The 24,972-nt window shown below is 37.2% G+C and overlaps 1 protein-coding gene across 11 annotated transcripts in view; it reads right to left on the bottom strand.

Moving 5' to 3' along the window:
- The window catches only part of SHPRH (SNF2 histone linker PHD RING helicase), a 124,969-nt gene that overhangs the window by 79,983 nt on the left and 20,014 nt on the right, over positions 1 to 24,972 (bottom strand). For all 11 annotated transcript variants that reach the window (XR_001718796.3, XM_054686384.2, XM_001172976.7 and 8 more), the window contains 12 exons: positions 21,586 to 22,245; positions 20,066 to 20,317; positions 19,166 to 19,244; positions 13,726 to 13,889; positions 13,354 to 13,610; positions 11,520 to 11,641; positions 5,642 to 5,730; positions 4,654 to 4,746; positions 3,192 to 3,299; positions 2,099 to 2,241; positions 1,119 to 1,292; positions 743 to 805 (listed from right to left, as the gene is read on the bottom strand). Coding sequence is in view for 10 of the 11 variants with exons in the window: in XM_054686384.2 (XP_054542359.1) it covers positions 743 to 805; positions 1,119 to 1,292; positions 2,099 to 2,241; positions 3,192 to 3,299; positions 4,654 to 4,746; positions 5,642 to 5,730; positions 11,520 to 11,641; positions 13,354 to 13,610; positions 13,726 to 13,889; positions 19,166 to 19,244; positions 20,066 to 20,317; positions 21,586 to 22,245 (2,204 nt within the window). In the remaining variant the exon portion in view is untranslated. The remainder of the gene's footprint in view (positions 1 to 742; positions 806 to 1,118; positions 1,293 to 2,098; positions 2,242 to 3,191; positions 3,300 to 4,653; positions 4,747 to 5,641; positions 5,731 to 11,519; positions 11,642 to 13,353; positions 13,611 to 13,725; positions 13,890 to 19,165; positions 19,245 to 20,065; positions 20,318 to 21,585; positions 22,246 to 24,972) is intronic.

Raw genomic sequence — 24,972 nt, forward strand, 5'->3', positions numbered from 1 at the left:
TTTTTTTTTTTAATTCTATTATATCCACTGTAATAAACAGAAAGCTACTGATTCATTTGCCATAACAACACAAAAATCTTGTTTTCTTCCTTGACATGCAGAAGTGAATGTTTGGCAAGGAAATATGTGAGGAAAATTTCTATTTTAGAGAAGTTATATCTGTTGGAGATGAATAAACAGAATTTGGATAGAAACATGAAGAAATGTATTATTTACTTCAGTAATAACAGAAAAAGATTTGACCTAAAATAGAATAGTAATACACCTGGATGAAAGTGGACACATTTATTATTCTAACAAGCTTCCCTCTGAGAATCCAGGTGTTTGTGACAAGGTTTACTTATGGTTTCATTAAAGTAATAACATATTTGATTGTGTCATTCTTTATTCTTGAAGAAGTTATGCCGGACATTATGAGTTCTACCTTGAATAGCAGTAAAATGCTAGCAAAATCTGTATAATTCAAATCCACTGGACTCTAGAGTCTGGGATTTTACCACTCCACAAAACTGCATCTCAATTAATTATATATTACTACACTATGAACATTTAGGGGGTAACTTCTGGATAGGTAAAACTGGGCATATTAAACAATCAAATACCAAAGGTGTACTAATCAATTTAATTAAAGAAACAATATAATAAAGGTTACTGTGGGGGAAAACATAGTCTTATATCACATAACTGAGTCTTGCAAAATGTTTCATTTTCTTGATGGGTAATAATCAAATAGAGAACTTACGTGTTGGAAAATAGCTTTGATTCATACTCTGTGAACAATTCATCAGCTTTACAAAAGACACAGCTGAAAAAAAGAGATTAACAGAAATATTCACAAACATAACCAGCAATCTGGTAATTTTAAGGAGAAACTTAATATTTTGACTTCATTTTTCTTTCTACTAGATATGCCATTTTAGAAAAAACCAATCACATGGTTTTTCATACCTTGTCCTTGAGACTTTATTTTTCTTTAAATTAGATTAATACATCTCTTTCTACTTCTGTCTCAATTAAAATGAAAAAACCTTTACTATATGAGTCAATTGTTTCTTCTCTAAGAAATCTAGCTTAAAGAAATGGTACCATTTCATTGTATGATTTCTTCTATTACCTACCAGTTGAGAGGAAGTCTGGCTGGTCGGAGGTGGCAGACTGTTGCAGACTCAATAACGTTACGAGATGGAGGTCCCTCCAGGTTTTTTACAGCCTCTCTTACTAGCTTCTGGCATTTATTTAGCTCTTCCATTTGTGTCGTAAGTAAGAACTGAAGACCTCTGCAATCACGGAACCTGATTCCCACACCAGCACCACACACAATACAAAGAAAAGAATAATAGGTCAATTTCCTCAAATTCAGAAAATGGTTGCCAAACAAAGTGTTAAAGAAACTGCTTTTTTTTTTTTTTTTTTTTTTAACAGCAACATTTGAGTGAGTTTTCCTTCAGAGTGTATTCAAAGTATAATATTGGGCTGTCTACTGTAAAAGATACCAAAAAAATTTGATAGTCCTGTGCTCAGGAACTGAAAAAGAGCATGAAAAATGTATGTCTGTCTCAGGTATCTTTGAAAGTGTACGACTGCCACATTCTTCCGTTTTAAGCCTGACTACAGATAGCCTTCCTGACATCCTTGCTCTATATGAGGAGGTGCCTGCAGGATGAAACATAAAAGCAGAATATTGGGAAGAAAGAAGAAAAATGGCTAAGAGTTATATTCCTTGGTTGAATATATATATATGTATGTATACTTAATTAAATCTGTAATTATGCACTATATACGAGGCACTTTGCCAAGCACTTTTCCTGTATAATTTCAATAGTTACTAATGTGCTCACACTATGAAGTGTAAAATATTAAAGTAACTAAAGTAACAAAGGTATGTCGCAGTTAGGAGTTAAACCCAATTATAGTACCTATAACCATTTTGATAAACTGTGAATAAAAAAGGCTGCAAAAAAGAAGTATGAATGTGTCTGTATAGGTTTATGAATGGAGAAAAAAAGCCGGTAATAATGAGAAATTAGAAACTAGAAAATACAAGGATTTCTTTGCTTTTAAAGTTATGAGTAGATACTTTTTCTTCCTGTTTTCTTACTTCTCTGACATAGAAAGCTTGCCAGTTTGTTGCTTGTAGTTGCTGGTTATTTCATTTCGCACTCGCTGAACTAGCTCCTCATCAATAGTAAATTCTATTGCTCTGTGGATCACATTTAGCCACCAAGGAGAATTAGAATGAATCTGTAAAAAAGGTAGCAGTTAATCAATTAATACATTTTTTTTTAGTACTCACTAAGCTTCCATCACTGGGCAGGGTGATGCCAAAATTCAAAGAAAGTAATAAATGCTATTCTCAAAGGGACTATCACAGAGGGGAGACGAGTATACATATTCCATGTAAAATGCTCGCTTCCTCTTTTGAAAATATAATTAAAGAGAAACCCCTATTTCCTAACTACTCTGGATAAATGAGAATTTATTGAATGCATTTATATAACAAAGCTGTAACTAAAAAAACTGTTTACGCCAAATGAAAATTCAATACTCAATCTATATATGTGAAAAGGTCACAGGTCTCTTTATCAGCATAAGAAAGAAAGCCTTCATTCTAATCTTTAACTGAACCAGATTCCACTTAATGAATAATCCACAATAACTCACAAAATTATATCCCAGAATACTAAATAATGAATGAATTAGAAAGACAAAAATTTGCAACACCTGATTTAAAAACTGAAAATAAAAGTGTATTTGTGTAACCTCTTTAGATTTTGCTGCTGATTTCATAAAACTGAAATTTTAGAAATGACAAGTGGTATATATTCTGCAGGAAAAATACCTGTGGTTCTAATGTATTAACATTTTAAAACATCTCAGAAACAAGATAAAAAGGAGGTTATAGAAGTCTTTACTTTCTTCAAAAGACAACTGTTATATACTCATGGTAAGAGAAAACCCATGAGTTCAAAAGAAAGAGAACTCAAAATAGTTGACTTATTTATGCATCTGTTCATTCAACCAATAAATCATTGCTAACAGTAAAATAAACTTGTATTGTGGGTCAGGCAATGTGCTAGGTGCTAAGGATTTCAAAATGTATAAGAAATTCAAGTTTCTCCCCACCAAAAAACCAAAACTCAAAATGATATCTGGAGGCAAATACAAGTAAGAAACACTGCATTTTGGCATACCTTTCTTTGAAGCTCATGGATGGTCTGCTGCACAGGATATAAAGCTTGCTGGGCTTCAGCAACTTCTGTATTACACTTGCTCATATAGTGCTCTCGCAGCTGTTTGGCCTGTGTTGAAACAGAGAATATAAACTTTCACTCCCAATCTAGAATATAATTCAGTATGACGTTTCAAGAAGAATGGGTCATTTTATACATCTAAAGCTACTTAACTGCATTTAAACATAAAAGTACAAGTATACTGTAGAGAACATAAAATTCACGCTAAAAATTCCTTATATATGGAAGTTAACAAAATTTACCTGTCCAAGTAACAAAATTTAAGAAACACCGAAGATTTGTTTGCCAAATTTTTATTTAAATTTTTTTTTTAGTTAGAATAAGCAAAGAGGGGAAAAAAAGAACAGTAATATTTCAAATGATAGGCAAAGCAAAGACACCTTTCTAAAATTTGGCTAATTTAGTTATTAAAATTTCTTAGTTACTGCAGTTTAAAAATAATCCTTGAGAATACACAGTAACACAGGTGTTAGGAACTGAATTTTGTTTCCCCAAAATTCATATGCTGAAGCCCTAAGAAAGTAGATTTTAAATGTTCTCACTACACACACACACACACACACACACACACGCATGCAATAAAAATAAAGAGGTAATTGATTTAGTTTGATTTAGCTATTCTAGTGTCTACATACATCAAAACATCAGTCTCTACTCATGAATAGATAAAATTTTTGTTAATTAAAATAGTTTACCAGGGCACCTCCGCCCCCAAAACAACCAGTGCAAAAAGGCTGTGCTTATTTATATCATCTCATTTTTTATCCTGTTGACTCAAATAAAGCCTCCACTTATAGGTTCGATACATTTCAAACATACCTACTCTTTTGATTTTAGCTCTTTAATGTTTAACAACAGCAAAAATCCCTGGAAGAATCTGCATAATAAGCTATTAACAATTCATAGTAAAATAATTTATAATATCACTCTTTTCGATGTCATTCTTTTCAAAAAGAGGCGACACTTTTTGTAGAGGAAACTTCTTTGGGAGAACTACCACCAAAAATTTGACTTTATTTACCCCCTTAAAAATACACAGAAATGTGGAGAAAGTGCAAAAGTTTGTATATTTACTAAGCTACCTCTTTTGTAGATCTGCCATGAGATCAAAGTTTCTTTTTTAAAACTCATTTATTTACATCCCATTCTGTTGGCTACCAACAGCCATATCTACAACAAGCATTTATCACATAACTGCAGGTAGATCAGCAGAGAAGCCAAATAATACGTACTGCTGCCATTCTCTGCTACCCAAAATCACAACAAAATTTGAAACATCAAAGTAACAGGAAAACATGATTACATTTATTTGTATGTTGTATGTCCTAGGATATATCAACTATATGGAGCATAAAGTTTGAAGAAAATATACTTTTATAGACAGAATGAAAAAAATAATTACCTCTTCCTCAAGTCGGCCATCACGCAAGGTAGGTGGTATCCCTGGGTGCCTGGCTATCAACAATTCCATCAAGTTATGGGTAGCATGAAGTCTCTACAAACATATCAAAGGCAGTAATTATGACAGTCAATGCAGAAGACTCTGAAGAGAACCTAATATTAATATGGCACACAGAACACTAACACCACATTAAGATCATATCACCAAATACTTTTCCTATAAAACAATCTGAGTACTACCACTTTGTTTTCTTTACTCAAGGGCAGGGTGTTAATGTCTAGGACCTGCCTTTTGTAACCCTTATCCATGCAGAATATCAGATTTATATTTAATTTTTCCTCTCCCTCCACTTTTCCACATGTTCCTCTAAATATCCACTCTGGTACTTGTGAACATGTTAGTCAGTCCCAAGGTCAATATTCTGAATGGTAATGACATCTTACCTGGGACTCAAACCTAAACTTGCCAAAATTAATAAACCCATCTCTACTTCTTATTTAGCTAGAGAGCCTTGTCTATATGAGTCAATGACAGATCCAAGAAGGGAAAGAGAAATAAGTGTTATAATTAAAATATCCAAATCTCCCTAAAGACCTCTAAAAATTATCATTAGATAGGTTTTATTGCTTAGTTCCTTTTCTTTTTAATGAAAACCATGTGAATAAATATGTTGATATTCATATGTCAAAGTGATAAAACTGACCTACTCTTGGAAGTACAAGTACTTTGAGCTATTTTTAACTGTAGCTTATATAGACTTACCTTGTCAGGCTTGTGCCCAAAACTTCCCTGAATGGAACAGTAGTGATTCTCAAATGTTAGTGTACATACAAATCACCTAAAATGCTTATTGAGAAGACTGAATCCCAAGTTTCACCCAGTGATTATTATGACTGTTTGTTACCATTTATCCTCTTAAACATTCAGAAAAATTATTTTGTAAAAAAAACAAACAGAATACCTATGAAACTGTTTAGTCTTTACTTACTTGAAGTGAATCAGTTTTGAGTTTTCCTTTGTGTTCCTCCGAGGAGCGCAACACTTCTCTGTACAATTCTGCTGCCAAGGCATACTCACCTAAAGAATTAAAATGTATTTAAAGCATACGAGAGTCACATATTTAGCTCCCAATGTCATCTAGTTGTCCATTATTTAAGAATACTGTAAAAATAAAATGTAATGATTATAACTTTTTTTAAGTAAAGAAATTTGACTTGGTATTAATATGATTGCCCAAGTTTTAAAAAAGGCTGAGTACAGTTCCTTCTTTAATTCCATGGAATATAATGTTCTTATATTACATTTATAATATTTTAAAATTATACTGAAATATGTTTATAATCAAACCTGTTTGTAATGTTTTGAGATTATGCTATTGGATAATCTTTTAATTTAGACAAAAAAATTTCCTCTTGCTGAAGTTAAAAGGTGGCAATCAGTAGTCATTATGATGTTTGAAATTAAGGATAAACTTAAGGTAATTATAGATTATTTATTAAAAAAAAAATTTAAGACACTCCAACCAACCTACACATAGCGATCAGAAAAATATACTATTCTTGGTAGCTATTATTGTTCTTGGTATTAGGCCAAATAATTTGCAATTAAAAACTTCATGTCAGAAACTCAGGGATCTCCCTCTTCTTCTGGTCACACAAATCATGGTCTGAGATGTATGCTGTTTTCTACTGTTCATAATTAGCACCTCATTCAAATAAAGCAATTCAAAAAGTATCGATTAAAGCACAGTCTGGCAAAGTATGGCCCATGGGTCATTTCTACCCTCTGCCTATCTGTTGGGCACATCAGCTTAGAATGAATTTTACATTCTTAAATAGTTGAAAAAAATTCAAAAAAAATATTTTGTGACGTGAAAATTAAATTTCAGGGTCCATAGTTTTATTAGAACCTAGCTCTGCTCATTTGTTTTTATACTGCCTGTGGCTGCTGTTGTACTACAACAGCCAAGCTGATAGTTGTGCAGAGATCTTATGGCTTGCAATGCCTATGTATTATCTGCTTCTTTACACAGAAAGTTTGATGATACCTCAATAAAGTAAGAGATGAACATTTTTAATGGCTTGAATAATAGAATCTATCTTAATTGCTGCTTGTAAAATTCAAGACAGGTAAATTATAAATACTATTAAAGTAAAAACCTAACACTGGCAAAACCATGCAATCCATACCAAAAAAAGGTACAAGATGTTCTAGCTTTTATTTGCTGAGAAAGTTTTTTTCCTAAGTATCACACATACTTTCTTTTAAAAAAAAACTTCAAGCTGGTTTTATGAATATCATGTAATTAGGACCATGTTCATAGTTACAATGAGCTATATATATAAGCAAACCTTTGTAAATTTTGAAGTTGGTTCTTTTTTTAGCTCATATATAAGTTTACATACATATCTTAATTTTGGTAAAATATACATAAAATTTACCATCTCAGCCCTTTTTAAGTGTGTAGTTCAGTGGCATTATGTATATTCAGTGTTGTGCAAAACACCTAATTTAAAATAAATTTTTGGAACAATAGCTCTTATACCATTGCTTTATATCTAGTTCTATTAGTTAGCTAATACAAAGCTTTCTAAAACACACATTATCAAAGAACTGTAGTCAGCCAATTTCTATTCCCTTTAAATAAGGGAGAAGATTATTTTCACAATAATAAAGTTACTTTATAACGTAGGCATTAACATTCATTATCTTCACAGTGAGTTCTCTTTTTTTAGTTAAGAGTCTTGATTAAAGCTTTTCAAAGGACATTATGAATTCTATCAGTATTTATACTACCATTTGTAGAGAATAATTCATTTAACAATTTTCTCTTCATAATTACCATACCTTTTAAAGAAGGTATAGTGATTAAACTATAATGTAAAGCAGCTGAATTTGATCTATTCGTTATAATACCTGGTTTTGCATGTTTACTTTTAAAAAGACATGCTTTCTGAGGAAGATTAAAAAAAAAACCCATATTCAATGTTATAAAGGTTTAAGTCAAATTTGGAAATACCCATTCTCAGCCACTTGATGGCGCTAACATTTCTAAGAAAACTGGTGGATTTGATATTGTCAAGCTAATTTTCTCCAAAAATCATCTGCAGAAAACACAATGTTCAAAATTGGAATAATAAAATGTGTTTAATACCAGTCAAGGAGAATCTCAGAATATGTATTAATGTATCATACGTATTTATTTACATATAATATAAGCAAATCTTTTTAGAGTTTGAAATTAATTTTAGATTTCTTTTAAAAGTCAGACCTTCACTGTCTGATCTTCACATTAGAAGAATCTAATTTATGTTAAGTTATATATGTAATGTTACTTTAAAAAATGAATATTGTTTAACACATTACTATGAAGTTAATAAAAACTAAAAGCAGCAAATCTATTACAATTAAGTTGAAAATTACAATTCAGAAGGAACATATCCTCTATTAATGGACTTTCTGGTGGCGGATTTCTCTTAATAATCAACAATACACTGCTAGCTAAATTGAGGACTTTCTAGGGAATGCCCTAGAGGGAAGATTTGCACACAAAGTTACGTGTACTATATGTGAACAATTTAACATGAATATATAATAATAGGCCCTTTTCTATTAGATATTGATAACAGAATTTACATTGTGAGCAGGTTGAAAGTGGTAAGAATCTGAGGTAACCTTCATATTACCATAACCAATAACATCATTCTTCATCTCTGTTTTTATAACGTTTTCAATGTGCTTCTACATTTTGTATTAAGAACAATAGTTGAGGTAAGTAAAGCACCTGTAGTATTTTATTGACAAAGACACTGAAGTTCGGAAATCTTGAACAATATATACCATTTCACAGGGTTCCAACTGCAGCATGTAAGAAGGCCCACCCTATTCAGTTCTTGTCTAGAGCTATTTCTACTCAGCTTCTGAGAATCCTTATAACTCTACCCAAGTATCTAGCACAATAAGAGACACTTTCCATTTCTGGTTCTATTATGCTAAAGAGCTAACAACTACAGACGGGCTACTCAAAGAGGCTTAATGTAAGAAGATTTATATACTACAAAAAGCACACATTTCTTTGGGCAACTGATTTCTTTGTACTTCATTTGCTCTTTTTTTAAAAATTTCTTAAGGTAGCAGCTGAAGTCTCCGATATGAAACTTTTTTCTTTTCTAGTACATGTTTAATGCTATGAATTTCTTTTTAATAACTGATTTGCTGCATCCCACAAATTTTGATGTTTCATTTTTATTCACTTCAAAGTATCTCCTACTTTCCCTTTTATTTTTTAACCCAAAGGTTTAGAAGTGTGTTATTTAATTCACAGCATTTGCGGACTTTCCAGTTTTCCTTCTGTTATTGGTATCTACCACTGTGGGCATAGAACACACTCTGTAAGCATGAATCCTTTGAAATTTACTGCCTTGTTTTACAGCCCAGAATATGCCCTATCTTCATATACATTTAATGTGTACTTGAAAACAATGTATATTCCTCTTTGGTTGGGTAGTCAATAAACACTGATTAGGTCAATTGGTTGACAGCGGTGTTTGAACTATGTATGCCCTCACTTATTTTTTACTTATTCTATACATAACTGAGAGAGGGATGTAGAAATCTCTGACAATTACGCACTTGTTTATTTCTCGTTATAATTCTATCAGTTTTTAGTATTTATTTTGAAACTCTTGTTTTAGGTACATTAATATTTAGAATTTTTTTCTCTAGTGATAAAAGTAACACCCTTTATCCTTGGTAATATTCTTTGCTCTGAAATCTACTTTAGAAGTTCCAGTGGTACAATCAGTTAGCAGGCAGTATTAATAAGAAATCTATTTTACTTGATAGAAATATAGTGGCTTTATCATTCTTTTGATTAGTGTTAACATATCTTTTTTCATCCTCTTACATTTGCATCTTTAAATATAAAGTAGGTTTCTTATAGAGAACATATTGATGGTTATTGTTTGTTTTTAATCCAGTCTGACAATCCAGGCCTCTTAATTGGGATATTTAGACCATTACAGTTTACGTGATCACTGATAAGCTTGTTTTTAAATCTACCATCTTGCTGTTTGTTTTCTAATCATCTCATTTGTTTTTTGCACCCTTTTTTTTTTGAAGATTTTTAATTTATTTATTTATTTACTTATTATTATTATTATTATTTTTGAGATGGAGTCCTGCTCTGTAGCCCAGGCTGGGGTGCAGTGGTGCAATCTCAGCTCACTGCAACCTCCGCCTCCGGGGTTCAAGTGATTCTCCTGTCTCAGCCTCCCAAGTAGCTGGGACTACAGGCGCATGCCACCACACCCAGCTAATTTTTGTACTTTTAGTAGAGACGGGGTTTCACCATGTTGGCCAGGATGGTCTCCATCTCCTAACCTTGTGATCTGCCTGCCTCAGCTTCCCAAAGTACTGGGATTATAGGCACAAGCCACCGTGCCTGGCCTGATTTTTTATTTTTTCTTTTTATCTATTCTTTTGGATTATTACCTCTAACTCCTTGTTGTATGTTGAAGTGGTGGCTGTAGGGTGCACATTCTTTGCCTTGTCACAGTCTACCTTCATATAATATTATACCTCTTCATATACAGGATAATAATCTTACAATATTATACAACCACGTCTCCCCACACAGACTTTGTATTATTGCTTTTGCACATTGTACATTTACATGATATAAAACCCACAATATATATATATTTTTTTCCTTTGGGGACTCCAACACATTTATATTAGGCCATGTGAAGTTGTCCACAACCTCACTGAGGCTCTTCTCAAAATTTTCAGTCTTCTTCGTTTTTCATGTTGGAGAGTTTCTATTGCTATTCTATACTTTGACTTTCTTGATTTTTTTCTTAGGTGGTGTCTAATCTTCTATTTATTAAGTGAATTTTCTATATTAGACATTGTAATTTTGATTTCCAGAAGTTTGATTGCATGTTTTCAAGGTTTCTACTTAACATGTTTCATCTTCACTCTTGAACCTATGGAATACAGTTTTAATGTTTCTCATATTTATATGGAAAGGTGTGTCTATATGGTGCTTATTAAAAGTGCCAGTTATATAACTTTGCTTCCAGCCAAGATAGAGTAACAGACAATGGATTTACTCTTCCCTGTGAAAACTACAATAACAGGCAAAATATACAAAATGACAGTTTGTAAGATATTAGACCTAATGCAAAAAAAGTGATCCGTGAGAGATGGAGAAGCCACTAATACTCTTCCATGTAAATATAAGATGCTCTTTCTAACCTGCTTTAATTTTGTGCATAATATATAACACTATAACTTTATACATATACGTTCTGTGTGTGTGTGGGAGGGTGTGTGTGTACTTGTCACCCTCTGTAAGAATTTAAGGTCTGCAAGATCAGAGAGTTACTTTATTTACCATATCATTGTTACCTAGATCAGGTGTGGCACACAAATATTTGCTGAAAAAATGATCCCACAAACTATTATTTTTAAACCAATGAACAATAATTCCTTTAATGTGTCAAAATTTAACCATTTTTCTATTTCTAATCATTTTGACAGTTTACAGTTGTTTACTATTAAACTATTAAAGTCTAAGATTAACAACTTAAAGAGAAATCTGTGTATCCTCATTTCCTTAAAAAAGAACTAAAAATGGAAATGTTTGGTTAAATCATATGTAAACTTTGAAGGTTTTCAAAACGTTCTATGAAACTGCTCTCTATTAAGTTGAACCTATTTAAACTATATTCAGTAGTGTGTGGGAGTATCTTTTTGGGGGAAAAATCCCCCCCCCCCCCCAAAAATCAAAATCTATTTTTTCTATAATTAACCTTCCTCAGGAAGTGTTTGAAAGAATCAGAGATAACGCAATCACCTTCTACCTTTAATAATATGAATGCCTGCTAAGCCATTGAGAGCACAAACTAGCTGTCGATGTGCTTCTTCACATTCAGTTCCACATTTCTTCTGCAAAGATGTCAGCAGCTCTTCCATTGTCATGGTGCTAAAAGAAAAGGTAGACTGTTCAAAACTAGAAAGAAAATCCCAAGTGTTACTTCAGTGGGAGTGTTATATCTCACATGATCAAGAGTGTATGAGACTCGCAGTTTTTGTGGTATCTCTAGCATTTTTTTCGCCTCAATTTTTACCATTATTTTTTCCCACATAAGTACCTTTATTTGATCACATCTTTCTTTAAGTTTTTCCCATTTCAGTAAAGGGAGAATGAAACTAGAAAAATCTTCCTCAAGTACAAAGTACAGCATGACATATTTGAAACATTACAGGTATTAAAATGTAAGACTGACTCTGAATCCCAGCACTGCAACTTAATTAGAAAACCTCTTTGAGCCTGAATATTTTTTTAATCAGTAAAAAATGAAGATCCTCTAAGGTTAAATGCCATTCCTTCAAAAGGCTGTCTAACCTTAACCATTCATATATAAATTGTTTTCGGACTCTAACTGTACACAGCAATTTGTTCATATATCTTTTGAAATTTACTATGTTCACTTCATATTTTAGAAATCTATACTTTTCATCATTTCCCTTATTTGTCTATAACCTGCTTAAAAGCAAAGACAAAACTGAATCCTCTTTCTATCTCTTATAGCCAAAGGCCAGTTTCTGAGTTGCAGTCTGATTCACAAAAACTTTCTGGGACAATAGAGTATTATGAACACAAATTTCTTAATGTTCTCAGAATGAATAATCAGAGAGATAGAAAATATTTAACGGTAATCTAACTCCCTGATGTGGGAACTATGAAATAAAGTAAGAGCAAAAGCCTTTCATATCTGGAGTACAACCAAAACCCTAAATAACAAAATAATTTAAAAAAAAAACCTCAACAATAATCCTAATTTTAAAAGAAGTGTTCAAGGCCAGGTGTGGTGGTTCATGCCTGTCATCCCAACAGTTTGAGAGGGTGAGACAGGAGGACTGCTTGGGGCCAGGTGTTCAGGATCAGCTCAGGCAACATAGCGAGGCCCTGTCTCTACAAAAACATAAAACAGGCCAGGCGTGGTGGCTCATGCCTGTAATCCCAGCACGAGGCTGAGGGGGGTGGATTACCTGAGGTGTGGAGTTCAAGACCAGCCTGACCAACATGATGAAACCCCGTCTCTACTAAAAATACAAAATTAGCCAGGCGTGGTGGCACATGTCTGTAATCCCAGGTACTTGGAGGGGTGGGGCAGGAGAATTGCTGGAACCCAGGAGGCGGAGATTGCAGTGAGCTGAGATTGTGCCACTGCACTCCAGCCTGGGCAACAAGAGCAAAACTCCATCTCAAAAAACAAATAAAATAAAATAAAATAAAAAAGCAGCTGGCTGTAGTAGTGTGCACTTGTAGTCTTAGCTACTTGAGAGGCTGAGGCAGGAGGATCACTTGAGCCCAGGAATTTGAGGCTGCCACTGTGAGCTATGATCACACCACTGCACTCCAGCCTGGGAAAGAGACCCTGTCTCAAAACAAAAAACAAACAAACAACAACAAAAAAACCACCAAACCCACTGCAAAAAGGAAATGCTTAAAACCATGAAAATAATTCTGGTAATTCTCCATTGCAAATGAGCTTCCATACCAAAGAAAACCCTCTACACCATTAAAGATAACTGACAACTCAGTTACATGTCTCTGAATGAAACTGTGGGCCTGAAATTTTGTCTATTATGATATACTAACTGCAATTTTAAAAAAGTTGATAATAAAACCTTTTTTGGAGTGGCAAGAACTCTCCACGAACAGCCTGTGGGTGACAGCAGGCCTGTCTGAGCCTCAGCAATGGATACAGGATAGAGGTGACAGTCCTTCTGTCTAGGCTGCTGAGCTTCAGAGCCCAGTCAGAAATCTTCCTGAGTTTTACCACCGCATCCTGGCAGCACACCTCATGCTGACGGTGATAGAAATGCCTTTCCACTGGAGAAAAGTGGAGCCAGTGTATTTCTTCGGTTTGTGGTGGTATTTGGATCTGTGAAAAGGAGCAGGAAAAAAAAAAAAAGGTATCATCTAAAAATTTAACTTTCCATCCCAATTGTTTCTTTTCTCTTATAGTACCTTTATCAATAAAAACTTATTGTACTGACTTGGTCAATCACATCTTTCTTTGCAGACCTCCACAGTATCTTGGCAATAAAGCTGTAGAGATGCTGAGGATTCTTCTTGCAGTAAGGCCGATAGAGAAGTCGAACCCACCAGTGTTTGACACAGTAAGGTTCAATACCAAGAAAGACCACTAACCCAAAAAGATCTGAAAAGAAAAAATAAAATACATTGAGGATAACTCTATTACTTCATTACTAGTTTGCAGAAGCTTTTCTACAGACATTACACAGCACATAGAACTTTCCATGAATTAAAATACAGGCTGTATAGGCTCTTAAATCTGAAATTCAATTCCAATTCCATTTATACTTATTGAGCATCTATTCTGCCCTAGGTTTTGGGCTAGGTGCTAAAATAATGTTAGATTTATGCAACCATTCATTACGTAAAGCTTATACTTAATTCAAAAATCTGAAATTGTTATCAGAAGTTAAACCAAAAAACCACTCAACTGAATGTACTTGGTAAGACATATATAAGAAATACCATGCTCTGAAACCAATAGATGCAAGATTTGCTGGATTGGAAAAAAGAATTTCTAATCACACAGATGACATGAAGAATATTCTCTGATGCAATATTTCTCATACCCTTTATCTAATAATTCTCCTAGAAAAGAAGCCTAAGAGAGTAATAAAAATATAGATAAGATTTACTTACACAGTGATATTCATAGCAACAATATGTAGAAAAATGACTCAAATAAATAAATTATGGTAATCCCACAAAATAGAACTATTTTTCTTTTCTGACTCAGCATGCCTTGTATTTGTTAGCTTTAGAGCATGGGACTTCTTGTTTATCTCTTTAGCGGGCACAGTCAATTTTATATTCTATTCCCCCCCACCTGCCCACTTAACATACCCTAAACAGTTTTCCATATATTTATTTGTGAGGACTTAATGAAAAACTGCTTTGGATATGAAGTGGAAAAAAAAAAGGAATATAAAATTGTGCATGCAGAATAAGCTCAAATATATAAACATCTATATAGAAAACATCTTCAAATGAAGACTATAAGTGTAATTTTATAATTTTCTTTTTGTTTTTTTGAGACAAGGTATTGCTGTTGCCCAGGCTCGAGTGCAGTGGCACCATCTTAGCTCACTGCAGCCTCAACCTCCTGGGCTCAAGTGATCCTACCTCAGCCTCCCAAGTAGCTGAGATCATAGGTGTGTGCCACCATGCCTGGCTAATTTTTTTATTTTCTGTAGAGATAGGGCTTCCCTATGTTGCCCAGGCTGATCTTGAACTCCGGGGCTCAAGTGATCCTCCCACCTCAGCCTCCCAAAGTGCTGGGATTACAGGTGTGAGCCACCATGTCCGGCTCGTAATTTTCTTTATACTTTTATGTACAGTTCAAATTTTTTCACAATGGGCATATATTCTCTTCAGAAGCCATAAAATAATAATAAAAATATCCTTCCCACACCTACAACACTTATTCTGAAGATGATCAACAAATATTTAGATTGAATTAAGTTACCTTGATGGTTGCTGGGAGTTAGCAACATCTGAAGGAACCAATGCATCACTGCTATGCAAAGGTCCACAGATTTATATTTTTAGCTCAAATCAATGCAATTGCTATATGTTACCTCTTTTTTGAGGTCTCAAAGCCGTCTCAAACTCAACTTGCCGAAATCTCAAATTCATAATCTTTTTGCACACACGCTTCATCTTCTTTTTTTTTTTTTTTTGAGACAGAGTCTTGCTCTGTCGCCCAGGCTGGAGGGCAATGGTGCAATCTCAGCTCACTGCAACTTCTGCCTCCCAGGTTCAAGCGATTCTCCTGCCTCAGCCTCCCGACTAGCTGGGATCACAGGCGTCTGCCACCATGTCCAGCTAATTTTTGTATTTTTAGTAGAGACGAGGCTTCATCATGTTGGCCAGGCTGGTCTCAAACTCCTGACCTCAGATGATCCACCCGCCTCAGCCTTCCAAAGTGCTGGGATCAGAAGTGTGAGCCACTGGCCCATGCTTCTTTTCTGGTAGTATTCACTGGGGAAACCAGTCACCATTCATGGATTTATGCAAGTCAGAAATCTTGGTATCTCCTGATCTGTCACTGAGGCTTGTTAATTTTGCCTTATCCACTTTTTTCTGTTACCTTTAGGACAAACCTAGTCCAAATCAAAAGTGCCAGCACCACTTGCCTAGATTACTTCTTATAGACAATCAATTAATATCCTAACATCCACTCTTACCCTCTTCTAAGCCACTCTCCACACTGCAACTAGAGTGATCTTTTGAAATACAAATCTAACCACAAAATGACCCCCAACCACTGTGTTTAAATCGTTTCAATAGCTCCTACTACTCTTAAGAAAAAAAATAAAATTCTTTAACAAGGCAAATAACATCCTCCATGGTCCCATCTCTACCTACCTAGTCTCTCTATCCACCATCATCTCCCTAGCTCTTTACATTCTAGCCACGCTATTTCTGCCACATGATCTATTTACATTAATATTTTCTGTTTCCTCTACAATAGAGGATTTTTCCTTTTCCTCTTTACCTAGCTCATGTTAATGTTTCAGATCACAGCTCAGTTGTCAGCATCCCAATTGTATGATGTTATAGAACAAACTATTTTTTTAATGAAACCTGTTATAGTTAGAATTTTCCTTTTTTTCATTTGTGAAAGTTATCTCAATTGCAATTTAATATTTATCTAAGTATTTAAGAAATATTTTAAGAAATATATGTTCTCCTCTAAGCTGTAAGCTCAATAGATAAGGGATCGTATGTACTTTTGCTCATCATCTGCTATGGTTTGAATGTATCCCCCAAAAGTTCATGTGTTAGAAGCTTAAACTCCAGTGAATAATATTAGGAGGTGGGGCCTAATTATATGTGACTCAGTCATGAGGGTGGAACCCTCATGAGTGGATTAATGTCATTATTGCAGGAGCGGGTTAGTTATCTCAAGGGTTGGTTGTTACAAAGCGAGTCCAGCCCCTGGTGCTTCTCTCTATCTCATGTACTCCCTTCCACCTTCCATCATGAGATGATCCTCGCCAGTTGCCAGTGTCATGCTCTTAGATGTGCCAGCCTCTAGAACTGTGAGTTAAACAGACTTCCCTTCTTTGTAGTTATCCAGTCTGTGGTATCCTAACAGCAAAAATCTGACTGAGATTCTATCCTACCTCACAAAGAAATAAATCAAATACATAAATAATAACAAATGAAATAATAAATGCATCAAAGTACTTGTTAAAGTCAATACTTTCGAAGACATTAAAATAAATAAATGACTACATAAATGGAAAATAAAAACAACAAAAGCAGAAGTAGAGGCAGCTATCATTCATTGAATATTTAATATTTGTTAGGTACTGTGCTAAATCCTTTGTATACTTCATCATAATTCATCTTTAAAACACCTTATTTTATAGATAAGAAAAATAAGGACTTAAATGTTTAAGGAATTTGTTTATGGACATACAACTAATCAGTCCGGATGTAAACCCCAGTTCTTATATTCCCCAAAGCCAATGCTTTCTATATTATACAAATGAATACATTATGTAGACATAGGGTGTGGCGGGTGGAAGGAGTTAGGAAGCGTTCTTCCATATTTGACATCCCAAGTAGATGACATATTTCAGTCTGGCAATTTCTGAAGACATTTCTGGGTGTCAGAATTGTAGGAGTGCTACCAGCATCTAGTGGGTAGAAGCTAAACATCCTAAAACATACAGGACAATTCCCAAAGAAGAATTATCTGGCCCCAAATGTCAATATGGCTAATGTTGAGAAACCCTAGTTTAGCACAAAAAGAAAACAAATGAGACTTCCATGTCCAAATACAACAGAGTAAGTCATGAGCAGGCTAACATTCCTAGTGTGACAACTAGAAAAAAACCATTTAATTGCAAGAATCAGAAAGATACCAGAGAGATATGGAAGTGAGGAAGAAAGACAAAATTCTAGAAAGTCTGGAAAAGCTCTTTTGGAGCTGACTTGGAACACGACGAAACTTGCCTTATTGTGCAAATATATTCATGGCTACAAATACATGTCAAAACTTCTCAAATGTGGTATTTTAAACATTTAGTTATACGTCATTTATATCTCAATGAAGTCCAAATAGCTCATTAAAGTTGGTTTTTAAAAAATTAGGAATTTGTTGAATGGTGACAGGTGCTCAAAACACTTGCCAACATCTTATATCTCCAAAAAAACTGACCCAGGAACTAAGAAATTATTGCTCATACTCTCTCAACATTAAAATGAGAAAAAGTAACTCTGATAGTCATGTACTCTTTTCTGTACCCTCTCAGCTAACTTTTGAGCTGGGTAAGATCTTAGACCTTATTAACGCCTAAACATTTACAATTTCGACAGTTTCCAAACATGAAAGGAGACCACTAAATGTGGTCCTTTACTGAACGTAATATTATTCTATAAATATGTATCTAAATGTAACATTTAAGTGATGCAAATATTTAAATATATACTAGAAAATATTACTAGAAAACCTTTTCCTCCTAAAAATAATCATTGGAAAACACTGCTTTTAAAGGTCAAAGTAATGGATACTGAGATTTTTGTTTTAGCAGAGTGAGTTATGCTGCTGAAAACATACGAAAACTTGGATTTTCAGAAAGATAAGTTTTGAAGATGAATATTTACTACAGAACTCCAAGTATGTTTAAATTTTGTAATTTAACTACACTTTAATAACAACTTTTAGGGAAATACATAAAACAAGATTTAAACTTTTCATTTTAGATATTCATAACTTGAATAAAGGTTTTAGAAATGCAGTGTCCGTTCTACTGTGATATTGAATAAGATTAAGGTAGAAGGATCATTTCAATACATGTGTGGAGAGGAGGAAAAAACTAGACACAATCTAAATGCTCAAGTAAAGGAATGGTAGAAACAATAATGGTATATACATATAGTGTGACATTATAAGGCTACTAATAACTTATATAATTACTAAAATTATGGCCCTAGTATTCCTGGGTTCACACAATAAAAATTATAGTCTCCATTTTCATAGACACAGTTAATTGAAATTAATTCCCTTTCTCTCTTTTTCTGCCACTCCCCACCCCCCGCCCCCACCCTTTGTTTCTTTTTGGGTTAGATTCTTTGTTTTCTACCTATGACTTTGGAACTCTAATTTTAATTCAGACCTATATCTATGCTGTTTAGGCAGGTACAATAATTGTTCAACTTAAGGCAATGAGACCTCTTAATATATATCGGTCCTCATATACATAAACAGAAAAATCACCTGAGTCCCATTTAAAAAGATAAATGCTTGAAACTATTAGGAGTCAACTATAAAGATATGAATCATCACTTCAATAAGGACTGCAGCAAAGGTTAAGCATAACAATACTTTTCTCTCTAAAAAATGAAGCTTTTCAAATGCATGCAATACGTGAGGAAACCATACATTACCCTCTAATCCTCTCTGTACTGGAGTGCCACTGATACACCATCGATTAATCCCACTCAAACGCTGGGCCATTTCTGCAGCCTGATGAGAGGGAAAAATGAAATAAAAATGGAATCCAGAAAACCACAGAAAGAACACAGAAGTCAGGCATACTCATGAAAAACAGCCCATTAAAAGCTACACTTCTGGTGAGATGTACCTACTTTTATTTAACAGTTATCACACTCAATGTTGAATGTCATATTCAATGGACCATCTTCCAGTACAGTGGTTCTCATTAGTGGGAGGCTGCCACGCAGTCCCCTAAAACAGAGGGGTAGTTCAAATACGTACAAAATGAAAAAGCCCCCTGAATAACTGATCCATGCCCTGCATCACTCTATCCTCCAGATATACTAACAGACATGATTCATACATTCAGTTCAGGTTACAGACTGGCCAAAGACAACAGAATAAAGACATATGACATTCAAAGGCTGAATCAAAATTCTGTCCTCTAAAGTAGTATTTTCTGTTACCATTTGGCCTCTGATTTAAAAGACTGTCAAAGTCAACTTTGGTTCAAAGCTATCAGAGGCTACACGATGAGCTCCCAGTTAGCAGAAATGCTTACAGAAGTTCCTAAACACAGTTTACTTTGATCTGCATCATATATAAACAGACATCTTACTGAAAAATATATATTTCATATAGAGCAATGAGTCACAGAGTACAGAACTAATTTCAAAGGGTTATGTAGTTCAAAGCACAAGAGAAAAGCATAAGTAGTGTTTAATAACAAACTTTTGACCAAAATCAGTACTACAGGTTAACTATGCTTAAACTATTAAACTACTCAAGTTCCCCTAATTCCTTTTCCCCCTTCTTCCCCAGCCCTCAAAAGATTTTGCAGAAACTCTCACTTTTACTGTGGGACACTCAACCATCTGAGCTTCATCAAGGCAGATCCTCCACCACTCCACAGCTACCAGGGGGCTCGGGATAGCCATATAGCGCTTCTGGTTCCGTAGGCGACGCCCATCCTCACTATTGCTATGTGGGATATCGACATAATTTAATTCTGAACGCAGTACATCATAGGTAATGATAACTATATCCTGTTCTGCCAAAAAATGAGGTTGTAAAAAGCCATCTTTCTTCACTCCTTGATATACCTAGGAAATAATCAATACAGGCAGTTATTGCAAAAAGGCCCACTAAAGGCAATGAAATATTCACTCATTTATACCCTTACTAAGTCCTCTCTATTTTCTTAGGAGCATTCATGCTATGAGACAGATCCCATACCTGTTTGGAGAAAGACATGTTTTAGTGTGGAAGATGAATTACATAACTGATGTGCAACAAACTGTAATAAATGTGAACATGACAGCATCACAGTGGAAAGACCAATTCTGTAGCGGAGAAGGTAAAATCACAGAGGAGTTAAAACCTGAGGTATATCTTAAAGGTTCTCATAGGTGGCAAAAAGAGAAAAGGGCTATATGTATGTAGGAGGATAGAATCAATAGCATATGTGAAAGCACAATGGTATGAAAAAGTAGAACAATAAGAGCTATTATTTATGAAATGCCTTTTATGTTTCAGATACTGTGCTAAGCATTATCTCCAAACTTCAACAATAATTCTGTTGGTGGTTGTTAATATTCCTATCCCACACATAAGAAAAATAAAGTGACTTGCTCAAAACTGATGGAACTAAGACTCAAAGCTTTGCCTACCCACACAGAATAGAGCTTCTTAACAGCAAAAATTGTTTTGCTTATTACAGTATTCTCCATGCCTATGTAAAGTGGATGAAATATAAAAACCTTCAGTAACACTTGCATGGAAAGAAGGAAGAATGAAATTAGTGAAGGGTATTAATATTAGGAAACAATAACATTACTATGTGCCCAGTACTTGACAAAATCATATCTTCGCAAATGACTGGATACTATTTTTAAAACTCAGCAGTTCCTGGCACATAATAAGTGGTCAATAAAGATTTGCTGTATAAGTAAATTCTTATTTTACAGCTGAGGTAACTGAAGCTTTAGAGGATGATTTTGGAGCTAAGAGATGGCAGATCAGATAAGCAGCTCCTATTACACAGTGCTGCCTTTGGATTGCATTTCTCTCTGAAGACTATAAATGCTTATACCAAGAATTTCTCATTTACATACTCAAGAACTTTTAAAAAGCTTCCACATCTTTATACTCGAAATGCTTTAACTGGTGAAATTCTGATGTTAGAAAAGAATAACATTGTACTGTTCTAGTTCTTAGTCTCAATTTTTTTCTTTAAGCTTTGATTTAACATTACTATTAAATCATTCAGTTACTTTTGAGGATAAACAACAAAGAAACAAAGATTAGGAAACTATCATGAAGAAGCAAAACTTTACATTTTCCTCTCCCTCTTTAGTCCAAGTGGCCTTACCAAGACTCGAAGAGATGACGACCTCACGTGCCTGTTGATCTCATCCACCCACTGGTGACAGATGGAACTTGGAGAGATGATCAGAGTTGCTCTTGTTGACACTGGTTCCATTGCAACAAGGCAGTGGGGGCAGTAAAAAGGCTTGATCTTCAGATTTTTCTCATCATAATTCACACACTTTGCATGTTGCCACAGGTGACACTTCAGGCATTGAACACGAGGCTTACGATCTATCTGATCAAGTTCACCACATATGCACTCAAAGCGGTAATCAGAGGTGTTAAAGGGACTCATGGTATTAGAAGGTGGTACATCACTATCAGCAGGATTTAGAGATTCAGCACAGTCCTCTGTTTCATGTTCTTGGTTGAATTCAGAGATACATGTACTTTTAGACATAGCAACATCAGTTATTCCAGAGTCGCTAGTAGCTGGACAGTGACCTTGTGAATCGGGATTGATAAATGGTTGTCTTTTTCCTTTTTTTGTGGATGGAACAAGCTTTTTCCTCAATTTACTGCGATTTCTCCTGGACTTATAATAATAATAGTAAGGATCATCATCATCATCCGAGGTGTTTGATGGCAAGTATTCAGAATCTGTGTCCTTGTTCCCTGATTTTCTAGTTTCTTTCTGAATTTTCCTTGGACTCCCTACTGCCTATGAAAAAAATATTTAATTAATTGATTGCAACTAGTTGCATTTCTGAAATTAAACTCCTGACTTTATGTAAGTACTTCATATAATTATGTAGCAGCCAGTCTTTGCTACCCTTTTCCCTGAGGAGAATCACTCCTGATAAGTGGCTTCCAATCTGCCCTCTGTAAGGACTCTCACTTTATCTCAAAACAAAAGGAAGGCTCTACAAGTGTCAGATTTGGAGAGAGGAAAAATTAGAAAGATAAAGGAAGCTACTGATATTTTGTTATTTACCTACTATGATTTAGTCTGCCTAAATCAATACAAGACTAGTACTTTTCGAGTACATAAATATACAAATTAGGGCAACTACAAAAACACCAAGTACTAAAATATAGCATCCAAAGAAAGTAAAAGATAATCCACTGGTTACTGCAATTAGCAAATTGATTCCTTCTTTCCTTCCCTTTTCTACATATGTCCTCTCTTACAATTACTTATTAAATGCCAATTCTGTGCCAGTAGTTGTGTTAGATGCTAGGGACACAAATATGAACAATATTTGGCCCCCGGTCTCAAAGGGGTCTACTGGAAAAGTGAGAACAGTAAAAAGTAAAATGATGCTATGGGAACACCTAAGAGGGTTGTACAACATAGTGGGAGTATGATAGGCAGGTAGTTAATAGGGACAGCTTCCTCCAAGGCATATCAGGGCTGAGGTCGAACAGGGGAGTTAAGACACAACATGTAATCAATGGCATTAACTGAGGGAAATCTTCTAGTTTTGGTGGTAGCAGGATTACCAAAAGCACAGTTCACTGCTGTCTTCAGTGCTACCCAAGGATAATATAGACTCCCTACAGTCTCGTTAACTCAGTGCTCAATGGCGCCCAGGCTGGAGTGCAGTGGCGTGATCTCGGCTCGCTACAACCACCTCCCAGCCGCCTGCCTTGGCCTCCCTAAGTGCCGAGATTGCAGCCTCTGCCTGGCAGCCACCCCGTCTGGGAAGTGAGGAGCGTCTCCGCCTGACTGCCCATCGTCTGGGATGTGAGGAGCCCCTCTGCCTGGCTGCCCAGTCTGGAAAGTGAGGAGCGTCTCTGCCCGGCCGCCATCCCATCTAGGAAGTGAGGAGCGCCTCTTCCCGGCCGCCATCACATCTGGGAAGTGAGGAGCGTCTCTGCCCGGCCGCCCATCGTCTGAGATGTGGGGAGCACCTCTGCCCTGCCGCCCCGTCCGGGATGTGAGGAGTGTCTCTGCCCGGCCGCCCTGTCTGAGAAGTGAGGAGACCCTCTGCCTGGCAACCGCCCCGTCTGAGAAGTGAGGAGCCCCTCCGCCCGGCAGCCACCCCGTCTGAGAAGTGAGGAGCGTCCTCCCTCCTCGTCTGGGAGGGAGGTGGGGGAGTCAGCCCCCCGCCCGGCCAGCCGCCCCGTCCGGGAGGTGAGGGGCACCTCTGCCCGGCCGCCCCTACCGGGAAGTGAGGAGCCCCTCTGCCCGGCCAGCCGCCTCGTCCGGGAGGGAGGTGGGGGGGTCAGCCCCCCGCCTGGCCAGCCGCCCCGTCCGGGAGGCGAGGGGTGCCTCTGCCCGGCCGCCCCTACTGGGAAGTGAGGAGCCCCTCTGCCCGGCCAGCCGCCCCGTCCGGGAGGGAGGTGGGGGGGTCAGCCCCCCGCCTGGCCAGCCGCCCCGTCCGGGAGGGAGGTGGGGGGATCAGCCCCCCGCCTGGCCAGCCGCCCCGTCCGGGAGGGAGGTGGGGGGATCAGCCCCCTGCCCGGCCAGCCGCCCTGTCCAGGAGGTGGGGGGGGCACCTCTGCCCGGCCGCCCCTACTGGGAAGTGAGGAGCCCCTCTGCCCGGCCAGCCGCTCTGTCTGGGAGGGAGGTGGGGGGGTCAGCCCCCCGCCCGGCCAGCCACCCCGTCCGGGAGGGAGGTGGGGGGGTTAGCCCCCCGCCCGGCCAGCCACCCTGTCCGGGAGGTGAGGGGCGCCTCTGCCCGGCCGCCCCTACCGGGAAGTGAGGAGCCCCTCTGCCCGGCCAGCCGCCCCCTCGGGGAGGGAGGTGGGGGGGTCAGCCCCCCGCCGGGCCAGCCGCCCCGTCGGGGAAGTGAGGGGCGCCTCTGCCCGGCCGCCCCTACTGGGAAGTGAGGAGCCCCTCTGCCCGGCCAGCCGCCCTGTCCGGGAGGGAGGTGGGGGGTCAGCCCCCCGCCCGGCCAGCCGCCCCGTCCGGGAGGGAGGTGGGGGGGGTCAGCCCCCCGCCCGGCCAGCTGCCCCGTCCGGGAGGTGAGGGGTGCTTCTGCCCGGCTGCCCCTACTGGGAAGTGAGGAGCTCCTCTGCCCGGCCACCACCCCATCTGGGAGGTGTACTCAACAGCTCATTGAGAACGGGCCATGAAGACAATGGCGGTTTTGTGGAATAGAAAGGGGGGAAAGGTGGGGAAAAGATTGAGAAATCGGATGGTTGCTGTGTCTGTGTAGAAAGAGGTAGACATGGGAGACTTTTCATTTTGTTCTGTACTAAGAAAAATTCTTCTGCCTTGGGATCCTGTTGATCTGTGACCTTACCCCCAACCCTGTGCTATCTGAAACATGTGCTGTATTCACTCAGGGTTGAATGGATTAAGGGCGGTGCAAGATGTGCTTTGTTAAACAGATGCTTGAAGGCAGCATGTTCGTTAAGAGTCATCACCACTCCTTAATCTCAAGTACCCAGGGACACAAACACTGCGGAAGGCCGCAGGGTCCTCTGCCTAGGAAAACCA

The sequence above is a fragment of the Pan troglodytes genome, chromosome 5 (genome assembly GCF_028858775.2).
Source record: "Pan troglodytes isolate AG18354 chromosome 5, NHGRI_mPanTro3-v2.0_pri, whole genome shotgun sequence".
NCBI lineage: Eukaryota > Metazoa > Chordata > Mammalia > Primates > Hominidae > Pan > Pan troglodytes.